At 32.9% G+C, this 19,940-nt stretch overlaps 1 protein-coding gene across 1 annotated transcript; it reads left to right on the forward strand.

Annotated features, from left to right (window-relative positions):
* Window positions 1–81: 81 nt before the first annotated feature.
* Window positions 82–9,687, forward strand: LOC134853663 (uncharacterized). Its single transcript, XM_063869672.1, has 9 exons — window positions 82–87; window positions 655–734; window positions 1,119–1,176; window positions 2,430–2,499; window positions 2,730–2,770; window positions 7,277–7,551; window positions 8,150–8,259; window positions 8,971–9,143; window positions 9,553–9,687. The coding sequence occupies exons 1-9, from the start codon at window positions 82–84 to the stop codon at window positions 9,685–9,687; spliced, it is 948 nt and encodes a 315-aa protein (XP_063725742.1).
* Window positions 9,688–19,940: the final 10,253 nt, after the last annotated feature.

Raw genomic sequence — 19,940 nt, forward strand, 5'->3', positions numbered from 1 at the left:
TCAATTTTTAAAGACTCCTTGCGTTCACTGGCACAACTGTCTGTCGGCGCCATGTTTATAGTTACACAAGGGGAGCGATGAATGGAAGTCATTGCTCCGAGAATAGTTTTTTTTCATTGGTGTTTCAGGCCTCTAGGTAGAACTTTTTCACCTCATCTGTGAAAAGAAATAGAAGGGGAGTTTCGTTTTCGGAAGATATACATGCATGCATTTAGAATTTTTTTGGCCCAAACTCAACAAAATCAGGAAAATATGTGATTTGAATAGATTCTTTATTTTCAAGTCAGTGTATACAAATAATTCAACTGTAAAAAGAAGCATTCAGATTTAAAACATATTCGTATTTTTCAATTCATTGAATACAAATAGTTTAATAGAAAAAAGAAAGTTTCAGAGTAAACATTACGAGGCCAAACTGTGCATTTTGTGAATTGTAAGCGGATTCTGCAACAAAAACGCTCTTTGTTCTTCTTTTGTTCTTTCATTCTCTTTGATCGTTCCGACAAAGTTTTAACACGTTTAAAGTCTTCTCTCGTGAAGCCAGGAATATACAGCCACAAAATCGTGCGCCTATCCTGTGCACAGTTTGGCCCCGTAATGAAACATTTTCGTCATTTTCAACCCAATGTATTTAAATAAATTCCCTCTTTTCAGCGACCTGCCTCCGGGCGGCCCCAAAGCGTGAGGAAAGTGTCTGAACCCGTCAAAAGTTCAGCAACTCCGTCTCATATCAGGCTAGTCAACAAGAATTTACCGCAATATGTCAAGGCTTTCAAGATTATTTCGGCTGTTCGATTGCACTCAGAAAAACTTTTCGTTGTTCTTGATTTGTCCCATTCAATCAACCACACAGTGTTAATCTGAAAATTCTAATCTCAGCGAATGAGAAAAGCCAATTATTAGTTTCGCATAATTGTTTGTTTAATCGCAAAAACGTTAATAAAAAACGTATAATTCGTTTATTTTATCGTTATAAGGCTCACATTTAATTTGATATTCTTAGGGGTTTTTCGTACGTTTTATAACGCGTACAAAAATTGCGGGCGTTGGTCGTATAACATGAACAAAGCACTGCAATGAGTGCTTCTGGAATTCAACCATTGTTGATGTTGTTCTAGGAAAAGCAGTGCTTCTTCTGTAACTTCAGTTTCTTCAGTAGGATCAGATTCGGAAGTGGTAAGTATGTTCATAATTCTAAATAATTAAATATTTAGCGATAAAATGCTAATTAAGGCTACCTGTTAAAAAGTATGGATCGGCAGTCGAATGTGGACAAAAATTTAGTTGATGAATGTTAAGAATTATTAAAACAAAATATTGAAATGATTTTTATTAATGAATCATAATTACTTTTTGTGAGCTTGCGAAGTCAAGTGTAATAGTACGAACCTACTTTTTTTCGAAATTAAGTCGCAAATAAAAGTGCTACTTCTGGTGGCACTTTTGAATCGGCCGGCTGCTGTAGCTGTATAATAACATTATGTGCTTTGACATTTGATTAGTAAAAACCTAACACAGCTGTTTCGTTTTTAGTTCATCAAATGAACCGACTAAAAGTTATTTGTTTCAAACAGCAGAACAATGATAAAAAACTTGATTTCAGAAATTTTCCAGTTCAAATGATCTAGCAATTTTTTTGAAATGCATAATTTATGCATAACTTGGCTTTATGCGTTCCCATTTATTACATGCAAAAATGTGTCTTTTGAATTTGGTGGCACTTTTGTTACCTGGAATTGGTAATTTATTAGCATATGTAGCTGTGTTATTGGTGGCTTTTTTGAGAACCTTTAGCGTTCGTGGTTGAGTTTTTAGTGCGTGAGACTCACAATTGTTAGGTCGCAGAGCGAATCAGACACGTAGTTTTCGCTAATTTGAGGCTTGTTTCTTTTTTTCTAATTTTGCTTAATCGAGCTGCTTTTTTGTCGCGTTCTTGCTATTGTTTACGAAGCACAGCTTCGCCTCTGTTTGTAATGGTGTGATTTTAGCCTTTGAGCACGTCCGTTTGCGTGCAATCCACGTGAAGCAAAAATTCTATCATTCGAAAGTTATGATATTTTTTTCACAGTCAATTGACCATTTTTGCCCGTTATTATAAAATAGATAATTTTTTGTGAGAAACTAATCATAACTCGATCAGTCTCTCTCAAAGGTTAGAATCAGGCCTTCTCATTTTTGAAAGTCAAATATTTGATTGTTCATTTAATGGTTAGCAATCAAATTACAATCTGCTTGATAATTCTAAATATCAACTATTGTTTTTGTTTTATTGAGCTATAACTAATCAAACACAAGGTTGACGCGAAATGATTGATTACATTTTTCGAATGCTTAAGTCATGAAACAGAAGGGTCTGCATTTTGTTTTCAGCCGTTAGATTAACCAATTTCATAATTTTTCCTAACTTATTTTCAATTGATTCATTTCAGCGTCGTTCCAAAGCGCGTGAAGAAAGGTTAAGAAAGAAAGAACAAGAGTACGCTCAGAAAGCCGAGAAAGGTAAAATTGGATTTTTTTGTTAATTTTTCTTCAAAATTAGACCAGCAATTTTTTTTTTCATGCTTTTTGAGATGTTTACCTGTTTGCATTTTATCGACAGATGTTGTTTAAAGAAACGTGAGCAACTCAATTCATATCTTTTGTGATTTTTTTGCATCTCATTTTTGGCTCGGCCAACATCAAAATTGTTTTAGTGCGTTTCTTTAATTGATTTTGCTTCTTGTTTTCAGACAAAATAAAAGAGAAAGTACCCGAAGAAATTACAGAGCAGGTTAGTAACAATAAAAACAAAGTCTATCTTAATTTGCTCAATTTCTTTCATGTAAATTTTATGATATCCGTCTATTTATACTGTCTAAGATGTTTTCAAGCGACAATGTGCGAATTGAGGACACTTTTTTTAGGTCGTGTTGTTTTTTTTTGTTTTTTTTTGGAAAACTTTTTTACGCTCTAACTTGTTTTTAGCGGTTTTCACTTTGTGATTTTTCAATTTTTTTTGTTCAATTGAAGAAAAATGAGTTTTCCAATTACAAAAGTTCAAATGAAGCAAAGACCGTGAATGAATTCTAACTCCGAAAAAAGACTGTATTTTTAAGATTTCCGATAGAAAGTAATAATTTATCAATTAATCTAGTTTGTGTTTTGGTTAGCTCTCTCATAAAAGTGTCAAATAAAATTAATTCTTGAAATTCAGTGAGTTCTCGGGTTGACAAAAAATGCTAGTCATACATTTTTTTTAATGGAAAAATGCTTAGCATACAAATTCATTTGATTGCATAGAAAAAAAATGTATGAAATTAGCATGACTAGCATTTTTTCAATTAATGGAATCGTATTGCAAGCATTTTTCTTTAAGGAATTGATTGATTTGCATTTTTGTCAAACTCCAGATTAGAAAACCAGGTTAAACGGCGTCAGAATTGCAGATTAAACTACGCATTGAGATATGCCAGCTTAGTTAAGCTATTGAATTACACAGTGTTATAAGAACAAATGTTTTACTTTTTGTATATCCCCGGGATGACCAAAAATACTAGTCATACAATTTCCATATATGGAAAAATGCTAGTCATACACTTTCCATGCAATTCCATACGTACAGAAAATTGCATGAAAGGTCTATGATTAGTATTTTTTTCATATATGGAAATTGTATAACTAGCATTTTTCCATAAACCAAAAATATTTATTTTTTACATTTTAATTTCTCAATATTTTCTCTGTAACCGAACACAAATGACATGAACCTTGATTACTCAAACGTAGTAACCAACGGTTTGGCCGTCTCGCATTAACAATGCATTGGAAACAGCCTGATATGTGTTCCATCTGTCTCAGACAATTAACATAATGAAAGCAGTGAACTTTCAAATTTTGGCAATACTTTTCAAAGATGATTATTTCTAAAATTTGAGTGTTTAAATTACCAGACATTGATCAAGGCATACAAAAACATGTCATACAAAAGAAAGAGGAGTTTTAAGCGTTTTTGAAAAAAGTTCCGAAGAGAAAAGGAAAAAAAATTCCAATATTAGTATATCCAGGACTACGTTATACACACAAAAAATTAAATTTTGCATGCAAAATTTTTTTTTCTCAGAAAATGTTTGTTTGAATACCAAAATCAATTTGCAGTTGAAAAAAAAAACAAAAAATTTTTGGGGGCAATTTCAAAAATACTTTAAAAAATTTTTGTCGTCGCCATCAAAAAAATGCTAGTCATACAATTTCCATATATGGAAATTGTATGACTAGTGTTTTTTTTTCAGAAAACAAAATAAAAAAGTCAAAGTTTTCAGTCGTAGCAGCCCGAAAAACGCTTAAATGTTTTGCCAGCAGTTGAATTGATTGTTCAAAGCTTTTTTTTTCACAAAAAAAATTTGAAAAAAAATTCTAATCATACAATTTCCATATATGGAAATTGTATGGGTAGCATTTTTTTTTCATACCATTTTTTTCCCTTTTTTATGAAGAGATACCAATTTCGATACCAAAACAACTATAAAACACCTTTGAAATTTGATTAAACTCATTTTGCAAAAATGTAGGAAATTTGTATGACTAGCATTTTTCCAGGGACTAAGTGTATGAAATTGCATGATTAGCATTTTCGGTCTATGGAGGTCAACCCGGGTCGCAAAAAGGCCTCTAATTCGAAAATTCAGTGGTGAAAATCGTGGCCTGATTTTGGACATATTTAGGTTTAGATGTTGTTATTATCCAAAAAAATTTCTGACACAGAAAACGTTCATTATGATTTTTGATTCTTCTTTGTAAAAAGAGTGGATCTGGTCTTTGTTATAGACAAAAAATTGAATTTTTTGAATGCAAAAGCAATTTTGTTTAGAGAAATATTTAATTGTTTATGAAACTGGTTTACCGACTATGATGAAAGTTTCGAAAAACTTTCTTTAATTTTGAATTTTTTATGAAAAAAAAAAGGTTATTATACAGTTTAAACTGAAAGTTTTCATGTTCATCAGTTTTGAAAATTAAAAGGTCTTTTATTCAAGAAAAAAAGACAATGATTTTTTCAAAAAATAGTTAAAAACGAGTTTGAAGGATTTGGAATTTTTCGTTTGTTTGAAAAAGTGCTCTTTATACAATTTGAATAAATGGAATCTGTATGATAAGCATTTTTTAAAAGAGTTCATTAATGGAAATGGGTTATATGTCCAGGTTTTGAGGCCTTGAGTCTTTCATAGTTTAAAAGATAAAAACGTCAACCAAAAAAATCAATCACTTTGTTTATCTGTTTCGTTCACCGACATTTTTCCAACAGTAGTTTAGCTAAGTTTCAAACATTCAATTCGACAATTTTAAAAAATTCTTGTGAAATCTCAGCAAAATCTATTATTCTGAACTCTGTAGGTGACGAGAATCTTGGGATTCGTGCTTTTTGCTCTAAAAGGAAAGGTAGTTTTTAGTCGACTGATATATCACATTGAGTTAGGACCGAAGTGTATAACTCATAGAGTAATTTCGGATAGGGTACACCGTCTGCTCGTCACGCTATCTTATTTTTGGCCGGATAGATTCGTGCAACTTCTTAGTCTAATACCGATCCTAATCTTACTCTTATACTATCTAGTCTCAGGTTGTTTAACTAGTCTCTGCTAGGCTCAATAGATCTAGGGTATACTGGTTTATTGCGGCTGCTGAAGTACTCGGGAGAGTTCAACTAATTTCTAAGTTAAATTCAAATCTCTCTGGTGCTGAAATTACAAGTAACTTCAGCACTTACAAATAAGTGGGTTGTTAGTTAGATGGATCATGATTGGTTAATATTAAATACTTTACATTGGTAAAATATCTAATTTATCCAATCATAAAATGTAGTTTAGATCAGGTTCCAACATTGCAGCCTTTTTTAAAATAATTTTTCGAGCTGCTTCGAAAAGTTTCTTTTTATACTTCTGAGAGTCATGAAAAGACATTTTGAATTTTTTTGGGGACGAAGTTATGGCGAGTGCGACTATAATTGATGGATAATATTTTCGATATTTGCAATTAACTAAGCAGATATTTTTACCCTTTTCGCCCAGAAAGCGTTACAATACTTGGCCTTTCTTCCTAAGTGATGATGACCGAAGTGAGATTATACTCGAATAAGTCGTGTTTTTTTTCACTTGTTCACACTTATTTTCGGAAAACAGGTATATCAAAAAAATGCAATAAAATTTTTAAATGTTTTTCAGAGGGCTCTTAAGCGATGAATTTGCTGTGTGCAACTAGTTTAGAAAATAAGTTTTTTGTCATTGTTATTTTTTCTCAGTTGATACGCTTCTCTGATATTTTCATTATCCGTCTGTTGCCTCGGCTGCTTTTCATCCAAGATAATCATCTCTCACCAACAAGGTGTAAGCAACGCTTTTAGTTAAGATAGATGTAGTGTTTAAATACCTTTTTATAATTTGTGCAAAAATTGGGGTGTGCATTTAAGAGTAGCTGCCTACGAGGTCATTTTTCCTCATGTAAACAACCCTTTTTGCACAATTTTTTCTTCGGGACCTTACAGAAATGAGATATTTTTTACTTAACGTCGACGCATCATGTATATTCGAAGTTTCCTTGTTGCAACAGCATATTCAAATTAGCCTTTGTTTGCGCTCAAATGTTTCTGGCGTTATTCTTTTTATTAAAAAACTATCAGCAAAACAGGGGCGGATCCAGGATTTTCTCGAGGGGGTGGATTTTCTTTAAAAAATCGAAAATTTTGTCGGCTTTGTTTTAGGTCGACCAAATGGGTTTTCTGAGCTCTCCCAAATCACTATAAAGACCCATTTTGAGCATTTTTTTTGCGCCGGAGGCAAATTTTTGAAAAAAAAAGAACATAAAAGACGTTTTTAGGCATTTCTTGGAAAATTTTGACCAAAAAATCGCGTTTTTCCGGAGCGCACTCCCCCCTCAAAATTAGTATACATTGGCGTCAAAGGCGCCTTTTGAAAGTTTTTAGTGTGCGTCACCAAAAATTGATATATCAAAATAGTACTACGTGGGGACCCTTTGGGTCGGCAGGGGGTCGAGTCTCTGAGGTGGAGGCGTCTTCCCCCCCCCCTGAATCCGCTGGTGCAGCAAATAAAAACTATCTGTTCTCCCGAATCGGGTCATTTTTACCATAAAAAAGTATGCAAGATTTTGAGACTCTGAGGTCGTTTTTTCTCCCTAAAATTGCTTCTTGAATTTTTGAACATTGTATGTTGCCTTATTTTTAATGATCAAATTTTCGAAAACAACGAAGAAAAAAGGAATACTGATTTGAAACTTTTTTTCACAGGAAGAAGTGTTGAAGCCTCATAGTAGCAATTCAAACGGCAACAAAGAAGTCAGCCGAAATCATTCTCCCGATGACGACGAAACAGACTCGACTTGTCCAAACAGCGAACTAGATCAGACTATAGTTCAACGGCCAGTGATATCGGACAATTGTGTACAGAACTCTTCCCCGAGTCAAGTCGAGAGTCCGCCTTCTGGGTCTCCGAGATGGGCCGAGAAGCTCCCGGTTGAGAGAAAAGAATCAGTTTCAAGTGATGTTAGCCTCGAAACAAACATGTAAGTGACCTTTTTTAACCAAATTCAAATTTTTTCTACAATTCTTTTCGTTGCCTTGTTTCTAAATGATCTTTTTTGTACTTCTCAATTCCTATGTCTTATTAACTTTCACGTTTCAAAAATTGAAGTTGATTGAAATGTAAATTAATATATATTTTTTTGCTTTTTATAGTCGGAAGAGACTAAACAGTTTTTTTTGGTCGCAAAAAATCAGGTGTATGGTTCAAAAGGGGTCTAGTGATATTCAAACGCTATTTAAAGCTTTCCAAAACTTTTTGCTTGTGTCGAGAAAAACGGGTTCAAAAGTTCTAGTTCAAATATTTTGCAGGGTAATGTAATATATATTTTTTCCGCAAACGGTATATGATCTATCAAACACTTTTGCACTTTTCTTTAGATCCGCTGTTTGTAATATGTTCGGTTTTTCGTGTTAGAACTGGTTCATGTTTTTGTAGTGAAGTTTAAGGTCACAATTTTTTGCCTCTTTTTTTAACATTGCTTATTTTAAGCATTCTTGTTTTTTGGATATATTTTTTCGTATGATGTCATAATTATGTAAGTTTCACTATAAGCAACTTAAATTATTTGTTCGTTTCAGAGAACTGGAGGAATTTGTGAATGTTTTGAGTGAAACTCTCAACCAGCAACAACTTGACAATGAGTTCCCCGAACTTGTAAACAACCATGATCAAAAAGTCAACATATCAGGTAAGATATAAAAACGGCAAGCTTCTTTTTTTCAAGAAACAAATTGCTATGGTATAGTTTACGCCAATTATCACTGTTGAAAACCGATTTGACGCGTCTAAATGAAATTATGACTGTAGTAGGTACATCTGCGAGTTGAAGTTTCTGGACCATCGTCAAGTTTTCAGTTCTTCGAAAATGAAATTCAAATTTTGAATATGCCAATGAAAATTTGAGCATATCACAATTATTTGGAATTTTTTCGACCGTTCACAAGAAATTTGTTTGTTAATAGGATAGAAATTGTTGCGAGTGACTTATATTTCAGTTTTTGGAGTTTCTTGACTAATTTTCATGAATATTATTTTTTACGCATAACAGTTTCAAATGTAAGATAAATTGAACAATCTCGCCAAGTTTAAAGCAAAAAATAGAGCCCAAAATTTGGGTAAACGTTTCCCTTGAACTCAAGAACGTCCAAACAAAAGGAAAATGTTGAATTGATTTTATTTTCTATCGCCATAATTTTTGTCTCGGCAATGATTTTAAAAATCTAGCGTTCTCCCATCAAGTGATCGCCTGCTGGTCTTAAATCATCTGTCTTCCATCTAATTTTAAAAACGCGTTTTAGAAGGTTATGCCGTTTTTCAGGAAGATAGGTCACTTCATTGGTCACTAAAGGGACAAGTGGGTGCTTGATTGATAGTAGACGTTTATTCGAGTTGTTTTCAGCAAAAACTCTTGAGCCTGGAATGATGCAGACGATCACTATGAGTGCGAAGCTGAAAGATAAGGTGGCAGTTATTGAGAGGGAATTGGAAAATGTGTTCGAGGAGGAAACGATTAAAGTATGCGTGCATTTATTACTGAATTCAAATTCAACCGACAATGGGGAAAACACAGAAGTAAGTAGTGCACTTTTTTTTTCAACATTATTATCTTGTTAATCATTTTTATTGATGATGATTATAATAACGACGATTAATTTTGTTAAACTTAAGTTTGACATTTTTTTTTGTCTTCCTTTTTTATAATCATAATCAGTAATTTTTCTAGAAATCTTATTGAGTTTGTTCTTAAATTTTATAGTGTTCTTTTTTTGGATGCGGTTGAAAATATGTTAAGTTTAGAAATTTTTTCATCCAATGATGTTTGGTTGATTTTTAATTTAGCTTATTCTGATCACAAACAGTTAAATATTTACTGTTTTTGTTGTAATTTAAGATGAGCTTAAAAGTTTCAAGCTATAAGTAACAAGTTATTAATTTTTTGTTTTTGTTTGTTTGTTATATTCATTATTGCTCTTTTTTGCAGGAAACATTGACAGACATTCTTGGTGGGGAGGAGATTTTTGAGAAATACATCGGACGTTTCTGGCACCTCATGATTCTTTCCAAGTCTGCAGCGTCCAAATATGGAATCAAAAATGCGACACTCAGAGACTACTAAACTGGGCAGAAAACGATGTTACAAAACTAAAATCCATGCCAAAACCTCTCCCTTGAAACATTTCCGCAGTCGTTTTTATCTTTTTTATTCCGCATAATTTTGAAAAAAATGTACTACAAGTTTGGCGGAAGACAACCATTGAATTTTCTTTTTTTTTTCTTCACCAGTAGTTATCTTTATCTTTTCTGTCTCATAACATTTTCTATGCAACGCCGCCCACTACTAGACAAAAAGCAAGCCAGGTTGAAACGCCCATGCTCAAAATTTATAAACTCAATTTTTTAATACCTCGAACTGTTAAAAAAAACTAATTTTAACTGTTAATTATACCATCGTGCGAAAAAAACGCACACCAAATATAATTTAGTGTCTTCAAACATGCCAAAACGAAAATTTTTCTCTAAATGGAAGTTCTGGACTGGGCAGTTTCTGTGCTAAATTTGTATGTCGACATCTTTAACCCCTCTAATGGTAGTTGTCACCTGTTACTCAGTAAACTGTTTGAAGCTTAACTTTGAGAAAATACAATTCCAGATACTGTTTTGAAAACAGTCTCATCGATCAATGTCATTCTTCGAAGCTAGCGGCAAGAAAATTAGAAAAAAAGTCATGCGTATAGAATATGCAGGCGTTTAGTAAAAAAGAATTTTTCGAAAGCAGGGATTCTTGTTACGATTAGAGTCAACTAGAGGCCCAGTTAAAGCTGAAGGTTCAAGTTCAATAATTTTTGATTGCGTTGTACTGCTGTGGAATGAACTTTCAACACGAGTGACAATTTTTGTGAGTTTGAAAATTCCCAGAACTTATATTTTTATATACAAAATTCAAGGCGTAACGCTTCCCACAAAAAAGTTCGAAAAACGGACAAGAATATTTTGACTTTTCTGAAGGCCATAACTTTTTCTTCGAAACACTAATTTTCCTGAAGGCGAAAACTTTAATGATTACTTTTCCTTTGACTGAACCCAAAATCTCTGATTTGAAATGGTAGTTTTCAAGACATGATAAATAAAAAGTTTCCAAAAAACGGTCAAAGATATTTTTGTTTGTTTCCGAGGGCCTAAATTCTTAAGAAAAAAAAACTGAGCGCAGCCACTCATGCAGAGGAGTTTCCGCAATCTGTTCCTTCTGTTGAACCCAAACTTTCAGATTTGGGAGGGTAATTTCTACGAAAAATTGGAACAATTTTGAGAAAAAAACAGTCTGAAATTGAAACTTTGACTTTTCCGAGGGCTATAACTTTGCGTGTAAACAATTTCTGGACTTATTTGCTTAATCAGAGAAGCTTTGCAAAATACGTTCGACCTATTGAAACGTTCTAGTTGTCGAGAAAATCAAGTTGTTTGAAACTGGGCTCAACCGTTAAAATAGGGGAGCATCCCACAGACCTTTTTTTGAATGAAATCAAAACCAAAGACTTGAGAGAGTAGTTTTCGAAAAAGACAAAAGAACTCAAAAAACGTTGAAGCAAATTGAAAATTCGACTTTTGAGAGCCATAACTTTCTGTGTAAAAGTATTTGAGGTAGCCGCAAAAGCAAGGAAAAAGCAGTTCTCAAAACCCTTTCTTATGATTTAAATCAAAATCCTAGCTTTTGGAGGGTAAATTTCAAGAAAAATGAAAAAGTTTCCAAGTCGATTAGAAAAATCGAAAATTTGGCTTTTCTAGGGGCCAAATCTTTTTGTGTAGAAAAACTTGGGCGTATTCGGTCAATCAGGGGAGCTTCCCTGAACCCGTTCTATCCCTTGACACTAAAATTTTTGAACTCGTAAACCGAAAACTTGATTTGATTTTTGTGTTTTTTGAAATCTTGAAGGAATTTTGAAATTTTTTGACTTTTCTCAAAAACTACTCATCTAAATTTGAAAGTTTTGTTTCAATTTCTAGAACAAGCTATGAATTGCTTAAGCAGAAATTTCACATATGGAAAAACTACTAATCACTTGGCTTGTAAGACAATAATTAAACTTAATTCTTTTTTTCTTTATAAATATTAATCTATGCCTTTTCAGTTTTTTACCTTTTCCCTAATACTAACCTTCAGTTTGTGAAAATTATAGACAGTTTTCGCCAATTCGCTATACTATGCTGACGATGTCAAACTATCAACCATCCCCGACAACATAATTAGGGTTGTGTCTGAAAATTTCTACAAATATTGTTTTTACCTCTTTTCTTTGAAGGTGACTGAGTTGGTCAATAACGCTCAGCAAAACTTGAGAAATTCAGCATGGAAAGTTTAGATTAACTATTGTTTTATATAAAAAACCATCAATGGGCAGGACGAGAGCTTTTCTATCATGTTGCTCTTTTGGAAAATTGAATCCAGTAAGCAAAGCTCAAGGTAAGACTGGGATAGAAAACGTTTCAAAACAGTGGCGGCTCATCCGTATTCATGGAATCAGCTCTACTACGCAGCGGAGCATGGTTTATCTGTCAACAAAAAGATCAACTTGCACCAGCTGGCAGAATATTCGGTAGAGCCAACTCCAAAGAATGACACTGTGGTCGACAAATATGATCTTTATTGGCATAAAATCAGTTAAAAGGAAGGTGATTTTTTCTTCATACAACTAAAACAAACTTGCAACTATTCAACCTCAAATTCGTAACTTATCATGCTAAAAATTAGAAAATAAATATCATCTTGCAGCTCAGTATACCAAATGTTCAAGACTTGACTCGAAATTCAGTCGTCGTTTAGTTACCAATCCAATGTCGTCAAACTAAGCTCCATTCAAAGCCACTTTGTTGCACTTATCGAGTCTCGAGCTGGGGTGAAATCCGTGTCTAAGTTTGTCGAACTAAAGAAGATGAAGCCTGAATCATGCCCATTCGAACGAGCCTCACTCGTCAAGGTGACCAATGGATCTCGTCAGGCTCAGAGGACCAGATCCACTTAGCTAAGTGCAATGCGTATCATACTTTAAGGCGCGTCTTTGGATTTGACTTAGGATTTTCCTACCAAGGTAAATATTTTTCCTAGCATCGCTTTTAGTCTCTGATTTCGATGAACCTTCAGAATGAGGTTCCTCTCCTAGGTTATTTCGAGAGAGTTTCGAGGCTGCACTTTCCTGCATAACTATTTCACACCCTCTTTTTTTGATCAGAATCATCGTCAGATCCAAACATATTCTCGTGTTCGAGAGAGTTTGGTGGAATCAGAGTCTCTTCCTCAAACACAACGGCTTAGGTGGGGTTCGATATTGGAACCTGATCTAAACTACATTTTATGATTGGATAAATTAGATATTTTACCACTGTAAAGTATTTAATATTAACCAATCATGATCCATCTGACTAACAATCCACTTATTTGTAAGTGCTGAAATTACTTGTAATTTCAGCACCAGAGAGATTTGAATTTAACCTAGAAATTAGTTGGACTCTCCAAGAAGACTTTAGCAGCCGCAATAAAACAGTATACCCTAGATCTATTGAGCCTAGCAGAGACTAGTTAAACAACCTGAGACTAGATAGTATAAGAGTAAGATTAGGATCGGTATTAGACTAAGAAGTTGTACGAATCTATCCGGCCGAAAATAAGAAGGTACCCTTTCCGAAATTACTCTATGAGTTAACCACATCGGTCATAACTCATCTGGTGCGACCATAAGTCTCGAATAAGACCTTAATAGCTTAGAATTAACCAAAAATAGATTAGAATTTAGACAAAACATTTACAAAATGTTATACGACGATAATTTAATCGAAATGTCTCTACGACTCAATAGATCAGAGCCAATATTCCGAACGATAACAGAACTACCCGGAATTGGAAGAAGACCTCGAACCAGAGATGACATACGACAAAGTAGAAACTTACCAAATAGTTATATGATAGTACGGCAAAAGCCAACACAAACTTTTGTATTTAGATAATTTAATCGAAATGTCTCTACGACTCAATAGATCAGAGCCAATATTCCGAACGATAACAGAACTACCCGGAATTGGAAGAAGACCTCGAACCAGAGATGACATACGACAAAGTAGAAACTTACCAAATAGTTATATGATAGTACGGCAAAAGCCAACACAAACTTTTGTATTTAGAATTTTATTAGCAATGAATTTAGATTTTCATTTGCAAACATAAAATCTTGAAGTCAATCTTCATAATCATTTCAGGCGCTAAATAAAAATATTAATATACAATAACGATTGATAAAAAGATCTCAGATCGTTTTCCTAAATTCTGCAGTAATATATAAAACATGTTTGAAAAATGTTTATTGAAAAATCAAAATAAAATTAGTAGCATGACAATAAACGGTTAGTAATCATAAATCATCCTGTTGTTCCAGCTTCATCACCTAAACATAACAGTATTCATAAGCTCACTAATATCATTAAAACACTAAATCTTTTCCTTCAACAAATTTAAACCATTTTAAACTTAAATTCATTTAAATTTTAAAATCAGATCATCAAGGCCTATCCTTGGATCTTAATTCATTTTCTATTTAATTATATTTAAAGCTTGATCATCAAGGCCTATCCTTGGATCAAAAAGAACAATTTTGTTCTCTCCCACCCACTTAGCTAGTGTCTAACGACCTCAAACGTCGATTCACTATCCCAACCTTTCTAAAAACCCAGGACTAATAGAAATTTTTGAACAAAACTAACCATTCAAATTAGGATAAACAGTGAAGAACTTCGGTTATTCATCCTTCACTTGACCCCCCTTCTTAACAAACCCAGGATACATCTTAGACTTAGTAAGTTTAAAATAGTATCTAACGAACTACTCGCGTTCTAATTATACCTGAACCTTGTGGATCGATTTACTATTCTCCAACCCTTGAACACAATCACTACCCCTAAGTAAGATTAAGTAAGTTAACACCTTAGCTTATATTAGCCACGAGAAAGTACAAAATCATTCTTCGGAATCGATATACTTTTCTCTCCAACCCTGAACAAATAGACCCAGGTTAAGCTAACCAAAAAATCGTAAGGACTAACAGTCTAAGAAAATAGAAATCATTTAACAACCTTTTGCATCCGTCATCCTAAACCTTATGTCATTTAAAAATCTCGGAAACAAACAAACAATCGTTTTACACAATTGTGAAATAGATAACAAAAATACGACCTTGTAATCACACCTCATACACAAACAGTGGATATATTAGAACAAAACGACAAACACTAAAAAGAAAAATAATAACCAAACAAAGACAAATAACACGAAAAAGATATTCAAAAAATAGAAACGCATTTTCAGAATCAGAAGCCAGCAGTTTAGACGAACTTTAAAAATTAAAAGAATCAATAGATAAAAATTGCCCCATTCACGATCAATTATATTTTTCTGACTCAGAAACAACTTCAATTTCATCAAAAAGAGGAAAAAGAAGAATAAAAAAGCAATATAAACACAAACCAGTACACTTATATAATTGGAATCAACCAACTAGACACATCGATAATTACATATTAACAGTCATTAAACGAAAAATTGAGCTCAACACACACTCCAGGTGAAGAAAGTCCAGATGATGACGATATCTACCCCTTCCTCGTAGATTCACCCGATAATAGAGGACAACATGATTTTTGCAAGAATTTACTCTTAAATTTGTTTGAACCCGGAATCAGCCCATGTAAAGCAGAGTTTCCAGATGTAAAAATCAAAAGACAAATTATCGATCACTATCTGAAAGATATATGTAACTTAACACAACAATACGGAATCTACTCCATAGAATTCAGCTCACCAAACCAGAATCACAGCAAATATGTAATTCAAACAGACGACCATGATTTAGAATTTTCAAAAGTATTCTCAGAATATATAAAAAGCATACAATATCATAACTCAAAAAGAGCAAACTCCATATTCACTAATGAAGTTTTTGCAATAATATATAGTTATATCTCGATATTAGAAAACGAAATCCCAATACCAAATGTCTCACCGACAGAAACATCTAAACATATAAGGGTCCGACATGAAATCACACTACTTTCTAGTTTTCTAAATATAATTAAAGAAAATTTCACTAACGATGAAGTTTCACCACATACAAAACATGATTTACAAAAAATTTTGGCATGGTTTATAATAGATTATTTCACACATAATATAGATTTAATTTCACAAGCAAGAAATAATTTTAGACCTCAAAATTCAAACGATGATACCGCCATCACAGAACAATCAGACTATGTTTGGGACCCCGAATGGTCTCATTACGCATTCATAAATTTCCCACAATCAATCTCAAGTCAAGCGATAAGTACGATATCTTATGTAAGAGATCATGTAAGAGTATTACCATTAACCATTGATGCAACACCATTAAATTACAATACATTTTTACCTGATACGCGAAATAACAGTTTAAATTCGACAATCATACACAATGAAAACCTTAATGGAACTAGGAATCTCACTCAACAAGATATTCAGACACCATCACACTTCATTAATGAAGAAATCGCTCAACCAATAACAACTACACAACAAAATATTTCACCGATACGTCCAAATTTAACAACACCAAGAAATACAAACCCTTCACTAGCACAGGTAACCTTACAATCAACCGTTAAACCTTCGGTTGCTCCAAAATATTCACGAATGGATTATCAAACATACAGACCCATGACAATACCGTCAAAAACACGCAGAACGTTCACAAGGAACAATTTTGCAGAACACAATGATAATTACACACATCCATCAAAAATAAACTATCCCCCACGAAAAAATCATAATAATAACATAAAATCTCGATATTGGGATAATTCAATGGCACCAACCAATTCAGTAAATTTTCAAACAAATTCACATCCTCCACAGGATCGTAGTGAAAATTACCCATTCTTTCAACAAAATGAAAATAAGAAACATGCATCTCATCAATCGGATTACTTATCCTCAGATGATGATTATTTGCAACCAGATAAATTTGCACCATATACCCAAGAATATCGTGGACAAGGAATACAAAAACCACATACATATCATAGAATTTTTTCTCCACAACCGATAGATACACAAAGTCAACAACCAATACAAACACAAAATCCAATTAATACACAATCTTTTCAACCAATTCAGCCACAAAATCCAATGATTACACACTCGTATCAACCAACACAAATGCAAAATGAAATACCACTTCCATATTATCTTCAACAACACGAAATAACAAGAAATCAACTTTCAAATTTTTCACAAATGCCAAATGCAGCAGAATCATTAACAATGACAATGAATCCATACCTTATGGGTGGATCATCAATAACGTCAAACAAACCTTTAATGGTATTCACAGGAACAGATCCCGAATACTCTGTAGAAAATTATTTAAATGCAGTAACAGCAAATTTGATTTTGAATATAGGACCTGAACCAATTAATACGCCACTACATCAAAACTGGATACATCGACGCACAGCGTTGATACAGACAACCTTGGACGGCGCAGCCCAAAAATGGTTTTCAGTATTGCCTATGGAAATAAAATCAAATTGGAAAAGGTTTTTACAAGAATTTTCAAAAATGTTTGACTCCGAAAGAAACAAACAACAACAAAGAGTTTTATGTAATGAAATCCGCCGATTACCAAATGAAACCATCAAGCAATTAGCAGTACGCATCGAAACACTAGTTCGAAAAGCATATTCATTAAATACACACGACTATAAAAACACAAAAATGATAGAAATATTAATGACGTCTTTAACACCTCAATTAAGAAAAATAGCAATAAAAAAGAGAGCATCCCATCCCTCCTCAATTCGAGAGCCCGATTTAGATTTTCGAAAACTAGTAGACAAACTAGAACAAGCGGAAATCACAATGAAACTTGAAGAAACAGAAAATCTGAAATTACAATATGTTAACCGCATTGAAACAAATTCCACAAATATAAACAATATACAGGAATCAGATACAGACCTCAATGAAAAAATCACTGAAATACTCAACATCTATGAAAAACACCCAAACTTTAGAGGCAAACCATCTTTCAAAAAATGGTGTTATTATTGCCGACGATACGGACATAGCATTTCTGAATGTAGACAAAAACAGCAAGACAATCAAAACAAACCTCAAAAATATAAAGAACCAAATAAATCATTCTATCAGTACATGAAGAAAGATCAAAATCTACCGAACAAAAATGTATACAGCAACAACAGTTCAGAAAAACCACTCCCGAACAATACAAATTATACGAGAACTCAATCACCACATAACTCAAGTTATAGAGGAAGATCGCCAGAACGAAGACATACACAAAATTTGTCACAAAATCACTACAATAGACCAAATAGTCGAAATAACTACTCCAGATCTAATTCAAATACAACACAATTTGTTTCTAGATCTAATTCCCAATCAAGAAATAAATACTATCCAAACAATCAGTCACGAAACTCATCATATAATAGAAATAGAAACTATTCCAATAATCGAAATAGAAGTTATTCAAACAACCGAAATCAGTATTACCCGAACAATCGATCAAGAAATAACTCATATAACAGATCAAACGGTAATTATCAAAACAGATCACGAAATAATTCACAAAATCGACATTCAAGTTATAATAATCGTTATAGAAATTATTCCCAATCACCACTCAGAAATAGTAACAATTATAATAACTCTAACAATCGCCACAGAAGTAGTACACCTAAACATCAAAGACATATTAATCAAGTACAATCAAATCCAGAAACAACATCAGACCCCCCAGGTATTGATGACACAGTAGATGATACGTTACAACTAAATCAAATAAACTGTGGATCATCAGATTCAGAAAGTGATACAGAAAACACTCTCCATCAATATGATAGTAGTCAAAAATGACTATGAACCTATTATATATGAACAACCTTTTTCATCACACATATATGAAAATCAATCAGAACTCCTTCGCAATTATTATATTGAACCCATCCATTCCACACAAACGACACAAGAAACTAATGGAATTAACACTACAAATCAATCCAATGAGAATGACAAAACAAAATGCTTGAATACAAACCACATTTATCAAAATTAACAAAAAGAACAACCTAAAGAAAAAATTTGGACAAAACCATTTCTTTTAGAAAGTCCAAGAAACAAAGAATTTCAACCACCAGATCTTGAAATTGATTTTTTAATTGATTCAGGAGCAGAATCAAATATAATAAACATTCCCACATGGAATGAAATAAAAACCTTCACCCAAAGCTAACACCTCTTGAAACCTCCAGTAAGCTAGCAACAGCACAAGGATCAACGTTGATAAATTACGGAAAAATTCAATTATTTCTTCTCCCCACAAGAACAATAGAACAAAATAAAATTTTACATAAACCATTTAAACAAATATTTCACATCACTGATATTAAACACAATATCATTGGAATACCGTTTATCTCTAAATACATACCAACAATCAACATCTTGAATAGTAAAATACTAATCAAAGATAAATACACAAAAACAAAAGACACATCCCTAACATTTTTTCAAAGATTAAATAAACAACCACCATTCTTTTCAAAATTTTATCCAATATATAACCAACAACGAAAACACCTGAAACCACTATCAGGAAACATATATAATTTTTCAATAAAACAAGTTCACCAATATTACAAAAAACAAAACAAACAACAATTTTATATGTCAGATTTTGAATTTAAACCTATCCATAAATTTTTCAAAATCACAATCTCATCCATAAAATATTTGAAAAACTCGAATTCAGATATTATTTCTTTACACGTATACAACAATACTCCCTATCAAGTAACTTTACCTTTAGGACTTTTAGGCTATTGCGAAACCAACGCAACAATATCACCGATACACGAAAAAGCATACCGCGTAAACAATTATTAGATATTTGTCAATCCACAATTCTTAAGGAAGAATTATCCATAAAAAATAAAATAAGTAACGAAAAAAGAAATACGGATTATTTCACAAAAACCCCATATTTCAAACCTACATTCAACATAAGTAACTACACAGAGAATCAACAGAAATTTTTAACAATGTTTAATTTCCAACATTCACAAATAACACAAGACGAATTTGATAGATTAGCCAAACAGCTAATAAAATATTCATCAGTATATGCAACATCCAAATTCGATGTTGGCAAAATCAGCTCATCACTACATCTCCCATTAAAACCTGACGCAGTTTTCAAAAAACAAAGAGCAAGTAAAGTACCAATTCACCTACATGATAAAGTGAACAGATTACTCGATATCTTAGAACAA

The sequence above is a fragment of the Symsagittifera roscoffensis genome, chromosome 8 (genome assembly GCF_963678635.1).
Source record: "Symsagittifera roscoffensis chromosome 8, txSymRosc1.1, whole genome shotgun sequence".
Taxonomy (NCBI): domain Eukaryota; kingdom Metazoa; phylum Xenacoelomorpha; order Acoela; family Convolutidae; genus Symsagittifera; species Symsagittifera roscoffensis.

Coding starts and splice junctions, on each gene's coding strand:
- LOC134853663 (XM_063869672.1), top strand. Junction 2,500..2,729: donor CGCTCAGAAAGCCGAGAAAG/GTAAAATTGGAT, acceptor TCTTGTTTTCAG/ACAAAATAAAAGAGAAAGTA. Junction 7,552..8,149: donor GTTAGCCTCGAAACAAACAT/GTAAGTGACCTT, acceptor TGTTCGTTTCAG/AGAACTGGAGGAATTTGTGA.